The 15122-nt window shown below is 40.8% G+C and overlaps 1 protein-coding gene across 1 annotated transcript in view; it reads right to left on the bottom strand.

Moving 5' to 3' along the window:
• Positions 1-11026: 11026 nt before the first annotated feature.
• Positions 11027-15122, bottom strand: part of PCSK1 (proprotein convertase subtilisin/kexin type 1) — a 53412-nt gene continuing 49316 nt past the window's right edge. The window contains exon 14 of the mRNA XM_004613087.2: positions 11027-13622. Within this exon, the coding sequence (XP_004613144.1) occupies positions 13245-13622 (378 nt within the window). The 3' untranslated portion in view covers positions 11027-13244. The remainder of the gene's footprint in view (positions 13623-15122) is intronic.

A 15122-nucleotide genomic window follows, 5' to 3' on the forward strand; every position in this document is an offset into this window, starting at 1 on the left:
AAGAGCACCAGGTCATGGAGCCACAAAATCACACTCGATAGAAAGACCTATTAGGGTGCTCATGCACACACAAATACACACAGAGGTTATCACATTCCTCCCACATCCCCCCTAGAGATTTCCAAGGGAGCGCACCTCCACAGCAGATTTTCCAGAGATTGCCTCCTTCCTCCTGAATTTCTTCATTGCATATTCCCTTTGTTGTCGCCATCTGATGTGGTGGGTTCCACGGGTGACTTCTGTGAAGCAGGGATGAGAAAGATGGTCATTTTTTCCCCATTCGCCTCCACCAGCTGGGACCCAGGGTTACTGGGTTCTTGTCTCGCCTCACAGAAAAGAGGCTCTCTCTAGAGAGAGCCCTTAGATACATCCCAGAATTAGACATGAAAGCATGAGAGTACACATCTCAAGAGGGGATATGTGGGCACCACATGTGCTTGGGCAGCACCACATATGCTTGACCACGTGGGCGCAAGCAGCACAAGGGCTCAGGCAGCATATGCGCACCCTTCCTTTGTTCAAGGTGGCCTTTATAGCGGTTCTCCAACCTGCCCCCACATGGAGCTTCTACCTAGGTCAAAGTCCATTGCTAAGGAGGTTACCAGGGTGGTTGGGAATGGTGATGGTCTTCTTTGAAATTCCTTTCCTGGACTTTTGTTCCTGCAGGAGCTTCTTTTGGGTCTGTTGCTGAAGCCAGGCAAGGGTCTTATGAGGCCTTAGTTCCTGCTTTTCTTGTTCATTGCAAGGTTGGCTTTTGCGATTGCCTTGGGAGGAGGCCTACCCTGTCTACCTGCGTACATCAACTAGAGAGTGCGAACCCTCCAAAACGGAAAAGCCATAATTCTACAAGAAAATCTGAATTGATTGATATGTGCCATAGACACATTGAAACAAGTGTTGACAGTTAATTCATCACAAAAATGAATGGGGTAAACTTAAAAGAAATTACCTCATTCAAAATGATGGGGTAAACTTAAGGGACCGATAATCTGTCACTGCCACTGTCATCCCGTTGCTCATCGATTTGTTCGAGCAGGCACCAGTAACATCTCTCATTGTGAGACTTATTGTTACTGTTTTGGGCATATCCTGATAATAATGCTATAAATTTATTTTCTCTTCTTTATGATTTTCTCATGGATAGGGCATTTGCCTTGCATGTGACCAACACAGGTTTGATTCCTCCATCCCTCTCAGAGAGCCCGGCAAGCTACCTAGAGTATTCTGCCCACACGACAGAGCCTGGCAGGCTACCTGTAGCATATTCAATATGCCAAAAACAGTAATAAGCCTCACAATGGAGACATTACTGGTGCCCACTCGAGCAAATCGATGAACAACAGGACGAAAGTGACAGTGAATGATTTTCTTTTTTTGGGGGGGGGTATTTTGTTTTTATTTTTTAATTAGTGAGTCACAGTGAGGGTACAGTTACAGAGTCACACATTTTCTTGCTTGTTTTTCCCTCATGCCAATTTTGAGAGCCCATCCCTCCACCAGTGTCCATTTTCTACCACCAATGAACCCAGTATCCCTCCCACTCCCCAATCCCATCCCCCCCCACCCCACCTCCGTGGCGGGGCGTGAATGATTTTCTTAATGTTTTATTTTCTCTAGTTTGTAGTAGGACTACAGTAATTAACATATACTGTTTTGTTTATTTTGTTTCTGCCACACCCAGTGGTGCTCAGGGCTGATTTCTGGCTCTGTACTCAGGGGTCATGCTTGGCAGGGTTACTGGGTGAAGAGGAGGGCAGGTTAAGGGTTAAATTTGCCTTTGTAACTGCTTGGCTGCTTTGAAAGATGTTTTCGCGACCTGGGCAGGAACCGTCAGCAAATGGGCCAACTGTAACTGTAAGCAAATATTTGCAGGAAACAGTTAACAATTAACATGTGTTGAGATTAGCAAATTAAGTGACCTATGTGTGATTCCCTTTGATCCAATAGTTGTGATTCCCTTTGATCCAATAGGTGCAATTCCCTTTGATCCAATATGTGTGATTCCCTTTTCTCCCCCAAAAGGGTACAAAAACGGCTCGCTTTTTGAGTTCGTGGCCTTCAGCTTTGCCGCTCTCAGGCAGGGTTGAAGGTCCCGACATGGACATGTTGGCTTGAATAAACCCCATGTGTTTGCAGAAAGAGTTGTCTCAGTTTTGTTCCTTTGTTCCTCCGTGCCTCGCACGGACAGAGATCTGCTCCACCCCTAACACAGGACCATATGGAGAGGCAGGGATTAAACCTGGTTTAAACCTACCTGCTCTACTACTGCTCTAGCCTAACATATATTCTATATTTGTGAGATATTAATCAGATGTTCATGTTAGTAATAACATTTCTGGTCAATAAAACATTATTAGTGATTCAGTGAATGTAGTGTGTGTAATCACAAAATAAAAAGTGGATGCATTCTCCCTCCACGTGCATTTGCTGGTTATGCCGCCTGGATGGTTGACAGCGATGGATGAGAAAGGAGGATAAAACAGGAACCAGGCTGGTTGGTGATCAGTTGCCATTTATTCCATTTCCCCCACATGCCTGTTCCAGTCTCACTAAATTCCCATTCCATGCTAGTCTCTCCATGCTCCATCCTGCAGCCTCAGTCTCATGCCCAACCTCTAAGCATTGGGGGTAGCCACTACATCCAGGTCAGGTCGCACAATCAATATATGAAAGCCCTTCCCCGCAGGGAGGCTCTTCTAGGATAAGACAAAGATCTCCTGCAGCCAGGAGATTCCCACAAGGGCTAAATACCACCTGGGGTGTTTCTCCTTTCCTTAGTCCAACAACCATTTAAACATTCACCTTAATTCTACTTCTTAATATTAGTCATTTTGTATGGATAAGGAAGAGATACATAAGCTTGTAGGGTGCCTCTCCTGGGGACATCTCGCTGTAGATCCCAGGCTACATGCTCAGGCCAGATTAGTCTTTCCTAACTCTAGCAGTGTCCTTATCCAGTTGCTACTCTTTGGATCATGACAGAATTTGTCCATGACCATTCTCTTAACTTATAGTTAAGTATTATGGCACTTGGCCTGGCCCATTTCGATGCTAGGGTAGCTCACAGCTTGCCCTGGGTTCATCCAGTCCCTCGTCAGGAACCTGCTTTGGGGGTCCTAAGGACTGAGGGCAATTGAGGCTTAGGCCCGGAAAACATGCCCAGGAGTGAATATTATTCAAAGTCAGTTAACTACCAAGTTACAAAAGCATCTTCCTGTGTCTATAAAACAAGGACATTGCTTGGAAGTAATAAAGGACATAAGGGAAGGAGAAAAGCAATGTTTCACTTACAAATACAAAATCAGAGGTCTCTGAGGAATTTAATTTTACAAGTCACAGGTACTGCCTAGGAGAAATGAGTGATTTATAGGTAGAGAAAGCAGAGCACAAAGAAGTAAAAGATGAATACTGAGGAAATGGGAGTGCTTCAGGAGCATTGTGATGGGTGTTACTCAGTAAACCTAAGCTCCTTGTGGCCGAGGAGTAAGCACAAACCAATGCTATCCTACAGTGGTGCTAAAGAGAAATATCCTCAAAGAAATTCCTTTCATCTTCATCTCTATCTATCTTCTTATACATTTATTTCTCCATATCATTTTATTTCTTTTACATATACTTCACCTAGAACATTTTATAGTAAAGTAAATGCTAAAGTAAATATTGTAATAAGACTCCTTTTATTCTCAGATGTTAAAGAAATTGAAAAACTAAGACAATGTTAACTTTCTTGCTCACTTTTTGTTTGGGAACTCATCTTTTGTTCTGGAAATCAAATCACATCTTAAAATACATTATTTGCATTAATAAGAAATAGATTTATGATTGCAATTTTGGAATATTAATTCAAGAAAACCTAATAAAATTATTTTTTCTGTTTTAAATTTACCAGATAAAACTGCATGGGTGGTCATGTTGATGTAGGCAGGTAGATAGGAAAAGGCCCTTGGCAATGAAAATTGAGATTTAACAGAGTCTCTGGGAAGGAGACTCTTAAGATGTGCAGATTCAAGAAAACAAAAGACCGGGAAGAAACCATCAGCAGACCCTGAGGATAATGGACCCCTCCCCAGGAGGTTCCCCAAAGAAGGCCATGACCACTCCCAACCTCCCTGGTAACCTTAGCAATGAACTTTTACCTGGAAAGAAACCCCATGTGGGTGGGGGCAGGTTGAAGAAACCCTATAAAAGACACCTTTAACAAAGGAAGGGAGCACATATGCTGCCTGAGCCCATGTGCTGCTTGTGCCAATGTGGCCGAGCATATGTGGTGCCCGAGCACATGTGTCGCCTGCATCTCCCCCCTTGAGATGTGTACTTTCATGCTTTTGTGTCCAGTGCTAGGATGTGTGTAAAGCTTCCTCCATCCTTGGAGAAGTCCGAGGTCTCTCTTGAGCTTGTTATTCTTACTATTCTCTCTCCCACTTATCCCTTCCTCCCTCCCTCAGAAACTTCGGAATAAAATCTATTTACTTCACTGCTTGTCTACTCCTGAAATTCTTTTCCGAGAGCGAGACAAGAACCCAGTAACTCTGGGTCCCGGGTGGTAGAGGCGGTTGGGGAGAAAGTGACCGTCTTTCTCCTCCCCACTTCACGTAAGTCACCCGTGGGGCCCACCGACATCAATGTGAGAGCACAGAGTCTCTTGCCCTCGTGCCTGGCTGTCTTCACCGGGGCCCCTCAGAGAGGGGAGGTTGAGTTTCCCTCCCCACCCTGGGCAGAGCCCCGGCAGCCAAAGATCTCTGGAACCCAGCCATAGCCACGCTCAAGGTCCCTCTCCACATGTTTGGACGAGCCTTACGCATGAAGGAACTGGCAGAGAAACCCAGGTGTGTGGGACCCAAGGCTGAGATCTCCAAGCCTGCTTGGATTAGGATTGGGCCTCTTCTGCCCAGATCCCCCATTTTCCAGTAGCTAGGCGGTCACACCCAGAAACTGCCTCCCAGTGCTGTGAAATCACATTAATGGCCAACATCCAGAGACCATAAAACCAAGCTCCAGATTTTATAGCCTAATTATAGCCTAGTTTTCCCTCTTGGAGAACCTGGCAAGCTACCAAGAGATTTCCTGCCCGCATGGGAGAGCCTGGAAAGCTCCCCGTGGCGTATTCATATGCCAAATACAGTAATAATGATGGGTCTCATTCTCCTGACCCTGAAAGAGCCTCTAATACGGCACCATTTGGAAGGACAAGTAAAGAGAGGCTGCTAAACTCTCAGGACTAGGATGAATGGAGATGTTACTGGGCCCACTTGAGCAAATCAAGGATCAATGGGATGATAGTGATAGTGATAGTGATTTTAAATTTAAACATTAGAAATACCAATGGATACGATCCATACCAACAAAAGTTCTTTGGGATTCTTAGCACTGTTTGGAGTGTAAAGGTAACTTGAATCCAAAATATTAAGAGCTACACTAATGATATATTGTTGGAGAATTTTCCAAGTGAATTTCAAGAAGTTATATCAAGCAAGTTATCACAATCAGCAATAGATTAGGATATAAGACTGAGTGTTGGGTTCAGTTCCCAGCACTGTAGATTGTTTCCCAAGCACTTTCTGGAGTGATCCCTGAGCATAAAACCTAGATTAGGTCCTGAGAAGGGCTGTCTGTGACCCAAACACTACCTCAACCCTCCACTCCCCTCCAATAAGCATATCTCCATCACTAAAATTAAGTAAAACAATCCATATACCATGCTCAGACTTCTGTCTGTCACCATGTTAACCCTTCATGAATATCAAGAGTAGAAAGTAATTATTTTCTGCTCTTACTTCATTAGCACTTTCATCTAAACTAAATATTCAATAAGTAGGAAAATAGAGAAGTCTATTAGATAATGGAAAAATACACATTGAACCACTATATATCAGAAACTGTGCTAATATGGTAAATTTAAAGATGAATAAAAATGGTATTCATGAGGACAGATGATAAGTCATTACTCTATTTTTGGCCTCTATCAGAGAACCTGATGTAGAATAGATAATATGAGCCAATATGCAAACAAGCAACCGATGAAGTAAATGTAATTATTCTCTCTTCATACAGAGGTGGCAACTGAGACTTTGAAAGGGCAAGCAAATCTACCCAGAATCACTCAGCTTGTAACTGACAGAATCAGAATTAAAACCACCTCACCCTGGTGCAGTACACAGAGTCAGTATCTATGCTATGGCCTAAGAAAGAAAGTACCAGCTTTAGTAATCTATGTTGCTTGAAAGATAAGAACTTAGCTCCCCCAATTTATAATTTCTAAAATTTATCTCCATACAGATAATACCAATGTTCAATAAAGCATTTCCTAAGTATTGAATAAGTTCTTGTACAAGACACTATTCTAACTTTGCATGTACAGAAGTTAGCATGCAGATGTTATTAAATTTACATTCTATCCAAGGGACATATACAAAATAGCATGTATGTTATTCCCCTTGTGATAAATGCTACACAGGTACTTTTTCCAGAGGTCCAAATGTGATCTGGCACAGTAGTCAAAAATCTTTCCACAATGAAAGGAAATTTAAGCTGAGCTATAAAAAGTGAGTAGATAGCCAGTAACCAGAAATAAAATGCAGGAAACAACTTTTGTTCCCTAAACTGTGTGTTCCTAAATTAGCATCAAAGTAAAGACATCTTTCCTACATCCAGAGAGTAGTGTAGCAGAAGGAGGGCATAAAGACACAGAAACTAGTTAAAGTCAGATTTTTAAAACATTTTGGTTTTATCCTAAGTACAGTGGGTTTTAAAGAATAAAGTAATATGCTGGGCTAGAGAGAGAGAGAGAGAGAGAGAGAGAGAGAGAGAGAGAGAGTACAATGGGTAAGGTGCTTACCTTGCATCCAGCCTACCTGAGTTCGATCTCCAGCATCCCATATGGTCCCCCAAGCATATCAGGAGTTATCCCTGAGTGCAGAGTAAGAGTAAGCCCTGACCACCAGCAGGTGTGGCCCCAAACTAAAAAAATTTTTTAAAAAAACCCAAACAGACAAATATAAAGAATAAAATACTATGCTAAAATAAACAGTGTACTTGCTTCATGGTCTTAAAGTAAAACCAGGGAACTCTTGAAAGAACAAGGTACTGTCGACACCAGTGACCTTGGAGATGGAGGAAAGTGGGTAGATTTGAAAGATATGGGATAGAATTCACAGATATAGTGACTTCAACCTGGGAGACAGAGAGGAAGAAGTTTCAGGTTTTCAAACACCTTCAGTTTATGGTATTGTAGATTTATCACACAAATAAATTTATGATACAAAGGAAGGTCCCAAGATTGCTGACAAAATCCCATTGTGTGGAGGCACAGCAAATTCTGGACAAAGAAGAGGGAACTTTCTTGCCTTTCTTTATTAATGGGCAACAGTTTTTCCAGATTGCTTCCCAGTATGCCTTTAAGTGTTGAAAATTGTAAAGTAACAACCCATTTCCAATTATGAGATCCTCTATTTAGATTCTCTAAAGAGTGGAAAGAAAACTATTTAGAGAAGAACATTACCATTTTCAAAGCACAACAATGATCCACATCAACGCTCCCAGTAACAAGGTCAAATTATGCTGTCCTGAACAAACTGGGCCAGTAATGCCTATTCCTGGACCTGAAGGCACCTACAGATACCACCTTCTCACTTGCATCTTGCTTTGCTCCCCTCATCAAGAATCATCCCGGCCCACCACAGTGTATCACTGATGGCCTCTGACTCATCCTCATGGCAAGCATTGGCACCTGTTTTCTGTCAGCTGTCTGGCGCTCCAGCATTTTACACTGAAGCAAGAAGGCATGACCTGTAAGGTCTCAGATACAATCAGGAATCAGGCCAGAACCTCACTTCTGATAGAACCCGGAATGAAGCTGGGAAATTACAGACTGGAGCAAACTGACTGGAAGATATCTCTCCAACTAAGCTGAGAACATATGGGCCCTAGAAGATGCTCCAGGAGAAAGGGAGTTTATCTGGAGAAATACTTCCCTATCTGAAGGACTAACAGTGCACACCTATATACTATTCTGAGACATTCTACAATGAGAAATAAGAAAAACTTTGTTAGGGGCCAAAGGGGTAGTACAGTGAGTAGGGTGCTTGCCTTGAACATGGCTGACCCAGTTTGATCCTCAGCATTCCATAAGGTCACCCAAGTTCTTCCAGGACTGATAGCTGAGCATAGAGCCAGGAGTAAACCCTGAGCACTGCAGGGTATGGCCTCAAACCAAGACAAAAAAAAGAAAAACTCAAATTTTCATCCAGTGTTTCACAAATGACCTGGATACTTTGTCAACACACACACCACTGATTAATATAGGATTTCTTTAAAGGTGCATTTACTTTGAGGCAAGAAGACCTAGGAATGGGAAGGAAAATAAAAAATCCCAACTTAGTAAAAGAATTTTAGAGCCACTGTCAGATTAGCAATGTTCTGATTCTCAATACATTTTGCAGCCCTGAGTGCAGAGTACACATAAACTCATATGGGGCTGCTTCTTTTTAACCAAAAGGAGGTCTGGGGGCCTGGCTGGCCTGTTCTATCAGAAAAACTTTTATTTATTTCATTTTAAGGTTCACATCAGAGGAACAACTGCCTAGGTCAATGTCTCTCTCACTTTAGGGGATAGCTTCACAAACTTCTCTTAAATTTTGGGATAGCTTCACAAACTTGAAATAAAAAGAAGTACTAGAAAATCTAATTGTTCACAGAAACAAGATGCTACTATGGCATCAGTTAGAAAATATAGGAAGTAGGGCTGGAGCGATAGCATAGCAGGTAGGGCAATTGTCTTGCACGCGGCCAACCCATGTTCGAATCCCAGCATCCCATATGGTCCCCTGAGCACTGCCTGGAGTAATTCCTGAGTAACCCCTGTACATCACTGGGTGTGACCTAAAAAGCAATATATATATATATATATATATATATATATATGAAGTAAAGCTAAAACTGAAATATGACAATGTAGTGAACACATGGGGCCAGGTGACCAGTTTTATTTTTTAACCTTTTATCACTACTGGCATATAGGCATATATGGATCAACATTAAAAGCTTTATGTTGAAAGCAACTCTCACTTTTTGTTTGTTTTTGTACTCTGGACTCAAGAAAGCACAATTTATAATGGGGTAATATTAGTAGTGGAATGAAGGAATGGATATTTTTATTAGTCAGTTTTGTTGACACATTAGGCTATGCAACAAATTATTGCAATATGCAGTGTATTATAAGAAGTTATCTTAGTCTTATAATTTGCCAAGGTGACAAGTTCAGTTTATTTCAACTGAACTCATCCAAACAGGGCTGTTTCATACTATGAGCTAGTTGAATTTGCTTTTAGATCTTTACAACAGACAACTGTTCTGGGCTTAAGGAGCAGATCATACACGGCCTGGTGTATGATCTTACAGCCCTAGGTCACTGAGGAATAAGTTTCATCAAACTATGCTGCCATATATAAAGCCATTGCTTCGATCATAATTCTTAGTATTGCACTGACCAGAGCATATCAACATAACCAATCACTACTTTCATGGTCTAAGAGAGTACACTTCGACCTCAGGGAGTAAGTAAGCCAATGGAATAAATCTTCCTCCTCCTCCTCCTCCTCCTCCTCCTCATCATCATCATGTAGACCGTTGCCCTATCCTTGCAGTTTGGAAAATATTAATGCTTTTCTTGAAAAATGTGTTTGATTATCATTAATTCAATTTGGACTAAATGTGAATTTAAATGTTTCTAAATTTTGAAAACGGAGGAGAAATATTTTCTCCACCTTCCTGGTACAATGCTATTGAAGATGGCTAGATATGGAGCATAGACCCTGGCTGGAGAAATGTCCTGAAATTCCTCTGAATTAATTGTAGTTTGACTGTACTTTTATGATTCCAGAGAAAGGAGTGGAGAAGTCTGGAAGAAAACCAACCCCTCTCCATAGGAAAGTGAGATTCAAAAATGGCAGATTGAAATTCGAGGAATATTGGCAAGAAGCAGGAAAAAGTGATCAGGAAGAATGGAATCAAAGTTAGGAATTGGGTGTTTCTGCTGAGGGTACTCATGGAAGACTGAATTCTTTTTTGTTGTTGTTGTTTGTTTTGGGGTCATTCCACACAATGTTCAGGGGTAACTGCTGCCTCTGCACTCAGGAATCACTCCTGGCAGTGCTTGGAGGACCAGATGGGGTGTCAGGGATCGAACCCAGGTCATCTGCATACGAAGCAAATGCCTTACCCACTGTACTATCTCTCTGACCCAAGGACTGAATTCTTATCTGTCTGTTCTGGTCTATAAACAAAGGCATGATTAGTAAAGTGAGCAAATGATCTCTCTGACGTGTAGTATGTCCCTTTAGTTTCGGATTTTTTACTCTCATATTTCAGTTAAACCTTAGGTACACAACTTTGTACAGTATCAAGCAAGTAATGGACTATGTTATAAAGAATAATGTTTTCCAGTGGATTCTTAAATGCTTCCTCCAGAGCTTGTTTTTCCCCCTAACGGGAGTTCATTTCCTTTGATACAAACTCTCAATGTTTGTTGTTTAGAGTTCATAAGGGAACATAGTATGAAAAGGAAGTATTGGTTGGTTGGTTCGAAACAAAATATTTTTCTTTTTGACTTAATGCGGAATAATTTATTCTTCTGATTAATAAGCATATTTTACATTTCTGTTTAATACATCAAGTGTATATAATGTTGGAGTCCCTTAAAATGCTAAAACTACACATGATCAAATCAGCTACATATTATATTCAGCTATTAGACAAATGTCATTTTTTATATCACAACACATACATAATATACTTTTTTCACTGACAGAGGAACATGCCTTTCAAAAATATTTTATTGGATGAAACTTTCTTATTTTCAGGAAAATTTTAGTTCTTTAATATAATTTATTATGCCTTTTAAAATTCTGTTTGATAAAAGCATTTGGTACATTATAAATACCTGTAAAGAAAATATAGTTTAAAATTCAAAGGGAAATATTAAATAAGTTTCTTCTTTTACATTTTCAAAAAAATCCACACAGGCACCAAGAAAGACTGACAAAAATAGTTTATGTCTGAACAATACACTCCATATTGGAAACGGCCAAACATGACTTTAAGTATTAAAGCTTCTCTTGAGTATACCTTTGGCTACAATCCAATAGGCTAGTTGGGATTTCAACGAGCAAAGAGTACTATTAAAAAGGATGAAAATCATAGCTTCATACAATTCGCTAGAATTTGTAATGGGGAAAGGATGAATTTTCATTTATTACCATTCACTGACCTTCTTAGCTTTGTTTTTCAGTTGAAAATCTATGCTAACATCTCTCTGGCATTTTTAAGTGCTAATGCTTTTTTGACATGCTGCAATTTTTAAGGTTATATCCAACACATTATGGGAAACTTCAAGGGCAGTGATTCCGTGAGGGTGTCCTTTAAGCTTTGTGACTATTGCTCTGGAAATATCCCCATTCCAGCCAAATTAACATGGGCATTAAAGTAGAATAAAGAATCAGACATTACCAATACCACCCACACTTCAAGCAGATCAAATCAAATGAGAGGCTCCAGTGTTTTCCTTCCAGCTCTGTTTCAATGATATGAGATCTTATGTAGTTCAAACATTACAAAAGGCTTGCAGACAAACTCCTGGGAAATTTTCAGGTATTTGGAACCTAATAGTTATTTGTGACTATTCGGAGAATGGGAAATTAGGGGGTTAATGACAATTGTGTAAATCAACATAACCTGGTGAGATGAAATTAAAGTACTTTGTCAAATGAGATTTCAGATATACTTCCAGGGGTCTAAAATACTCCTTTTTTGGCTCTAATTTAATTTGATCATGGAAAATTCTCATAGTTATTAATTACCATACAAATGCAGCTTGGAAGAAGCTAAGAATAATTTTTCCCAGATGTATATATATTTTGTACATGCTTATTTAACATAGGGATGGGAACAACCAAATGCTAATTAAATTCTGACAGTAAGATGGTTGCCTGAAGCAGTTTGGAGCAAGGTAACACAGGACCTGGCCTTCAAGTCTAGCTGCATAGCTGCTACTTAACTCTGGCCAGCTGTTGCCAGAAGAGATTGTGGGCCTGAGAACTGGATTTTATGTGTGATCTCATTTTTTAAATAATCACTCCCATTTTAAAGACATTTCACACACTAAACAACATCTACCTGAGGGTCAAATGCAGCCTGTGTGCTGCCAGCTTTTAACCTCTTTGCTGAAGTTGGGAAGCAATGTGCTGAGAAATTGGCTATCAGATATAAAGCAGGGAAAGGATATTTGGTCTTAAGGGATGAACTTTCAAAGATCCAGAAAAATCCTGCCCTAATACTTATAACAAAATCCAAGTGAAGTCTCTCAGTGCTTTGACTCACCATGAGTATTTCATTGTTATAACAATGGTTCTCGGTTATGAGTAATTTTCCCATCATCATTGTTAAAAATATAACTGGGCATTTGCTAAGTCTTAAACATAATTTTGTTCTAGAAAGGGTGTAAGTAAATTTTCTCAGTATTTCATCTGTATCTAATAAAGGACATAGGCAAAGAAAACCTTCAGAATAAAGGGAAATTAAAGAAGAACAGATCAAGCTACTATTAGATTCATGGTCTCTGTATGGTACAACAAGCAGAGAACATTCTAGAATTGCTCACATGAGACAGCACAAATTTCAAGGTCCATTTCTGGATGCAAATAGCTCTTCTCTCTCTCAGATGAACAGCTGTTTCTTCCCCAAGTGAGGAGCACTTGAAGTTGAAATGCCTTAGTTATGGACCTGATTATGAATTCATTCTTAGAGACATTCCAAATCTTCCTTCAGTATCAAAATTCTAATAACCACAATGAAAGAGAATAAACCGTTCTCAATTTTTTGGGGGGTTACTTTTTCCAATTAACCTAGTGTCTAGGTAATGACTTTTCTTTTAAGAAATGAAATGGGCCGGCCCCAGGAGGCTTTATAATGTAATGTGTAATGGACTCACAGCTCCAGAAAGAACAAATCTTTTTTCTTATGCAGGCAGGGAAGACGGGTTTTGAAAGAACTATGATCAATTCAGGAAGCTGGATTTACTACTTAAGCTCATCCCTTTTACATATCCAGTTCGGGGAGAAAAGGCAAAAAAGTACAACAATGGATATTATATGCATAAGAATCAATGACAAAAGCAACCACATCAGATACAGGCAAAATCTAAGGGGAAGGAAGCAGCATGACTCTTTCCAACTCAGACCTGCCCACTTATTTCAATTTTCCTCCCTCAGAATGTCCACCAGCGCTTGCAGCAGTCGATCATCTCTGTGCTTGTACGGTTTCGTGTTGTAGAAAACATCCACATAGTCGTTATACAGATTGTCTTCGGAGTCTTTACGCTGCGAAGGCTTATTTAGCTTTTCCAGGGCTCTGTAGAAGTTTTCATAAGGGATGCTGAGTTTTTCACTCAAAGACGTCGCTGGTGATTGTTTAGGGCTTGGGTTTTTGGTGAAAGCACTTTGGAGGAGGCGCAGCATAGCCTCAGAAGGGGCTCCCTCTGCCAGCTCTTCCCTTCGTCCCCCCACACTGCCAAAACCAGGGCCTTGGGGTGCCAGAGGCTTCTCATTCTGGCCCTCCAGTGTGGGCTGCTCCTAAAACACACAAAGCACCGACACAGGAAGGAAAGCTTGTTATTTAGAGCTAGGGCAGGCCAGATGGAGCTCATGCAAAGGACCTACTTTTTGACATGCCATCCTGAGGCTAGGAATCTCACCACCTAATGTCCTTGATCCACTCTCCTATGAATCCTTGGTACATTTTTCATCTGCCTGAAGTCTGCCTATGAACCGGGAGTGACTCTACCTCCATTTCTAGTGATTCTGAAGACTAAATGAGACGGTGTTTCATAGGGCTCACTCCTCCTCATTCTTGCCTATCAGCCTGCTATAGTAGAATCCAGGTCAGGGAATTTAATTGCTTAAAACCCATTATTTTTAATGTCTTAATTTTAAACAAAAAATATACATTTGAGTAGGGTTATATCCTCTGTAAAAGAAACAGCTTAATCTAAAAGAATAAAAGCAACCAGTGCTGGCACAGATGTGGGGAGAAAGGGGCTCTCCTTCATTGTTGGTGGGAATGCCCACTGGTCCAGTCTTTTTGGAAAACAATATGGACATTCCTCAAAAAATAGAAATTAAGCTTCCATTTGACCCAGCAATACTGTTACTGTCACTGTCATCCCGTTGCGCATCGATTTGTTCGAGCGGGCACCAGTAACGTCTCTCACTGAGAGACTTATCGTTACTGTTTTTGGCATATCCAATACGCGCGGATAGCTTGCCGGGCTCTCTGAGAGGGGCAGAGGAATCGAACTCGGGTCGGCGGCGTGAAAGGTGACAGCAATACTACTTCTGTGAATATACTCTGGAAGCCTAAAAACACATAGCAGAAACACCACCTGCAACCCTCTATGTTGATTGCAGCATTAATCAGAATAGCCAGAATCTAGAATAGCTTGCGTGCCCAAGATCAGAGAATGGATGAATAAAGAAACTATACCACATCTACACAATGGAATACTATGTAGCTGTTAGGAAAAATGAAGTAATGAAATTTGCCTATAAAAGAATAGACAGGGAGAGTATCATGCTGAGTGAAATGAGTCAGAAAGAGAGGGACAGATAAAGAAAGATCGCATTAATTTGTGATATATAATATATGTATACATATATAGTAGAAGACTAATATTTATGGCCAGGGAAAACAAGGGATAGGAGGATTAGTAAATGGTTGGAATCAATCACAGTTTATGTTGTATGGTGGATAGGCAATGTAGAGAAGGGACCAATACGACAATAATAGCTGGAAACGATCACTCTGGGCAAAAACTTTGTGTTAAAAGTAGGTAAAGGGATATACTTGATAACCTTTTAATATCTGTATGCAAACCACAATATCCAAAAGGAGAGAGGGGAAAGGGGGGAAGAGAGAGAAAGAGAGAGAGAGATAAAGAGAGAGTAAGAAAGAGAGAAAGAGAGAGAGAGAGAGAAGACAAGTTCCTCCCACAGAGGCAGGCTTGTGAGGGGGTGATAGGAGGGAAACTGAGGACTGGGGACACTGGTACTGGGAAATGGACACTGGTGGAGGGA

This window comes from Sorex araneus, chromosome 1 (assembly GCF_027595985.1).
Source record: "Sorex araneus isolate mSorAra2 chromosome 1, mSorAra2.pri, whole genome shotgun sequence".
NCBI lineage: Eukaryota > Metazoa > Chordata > Mammalia > Eulipotyphla > Soricidae > Sorex > Sorex araneus.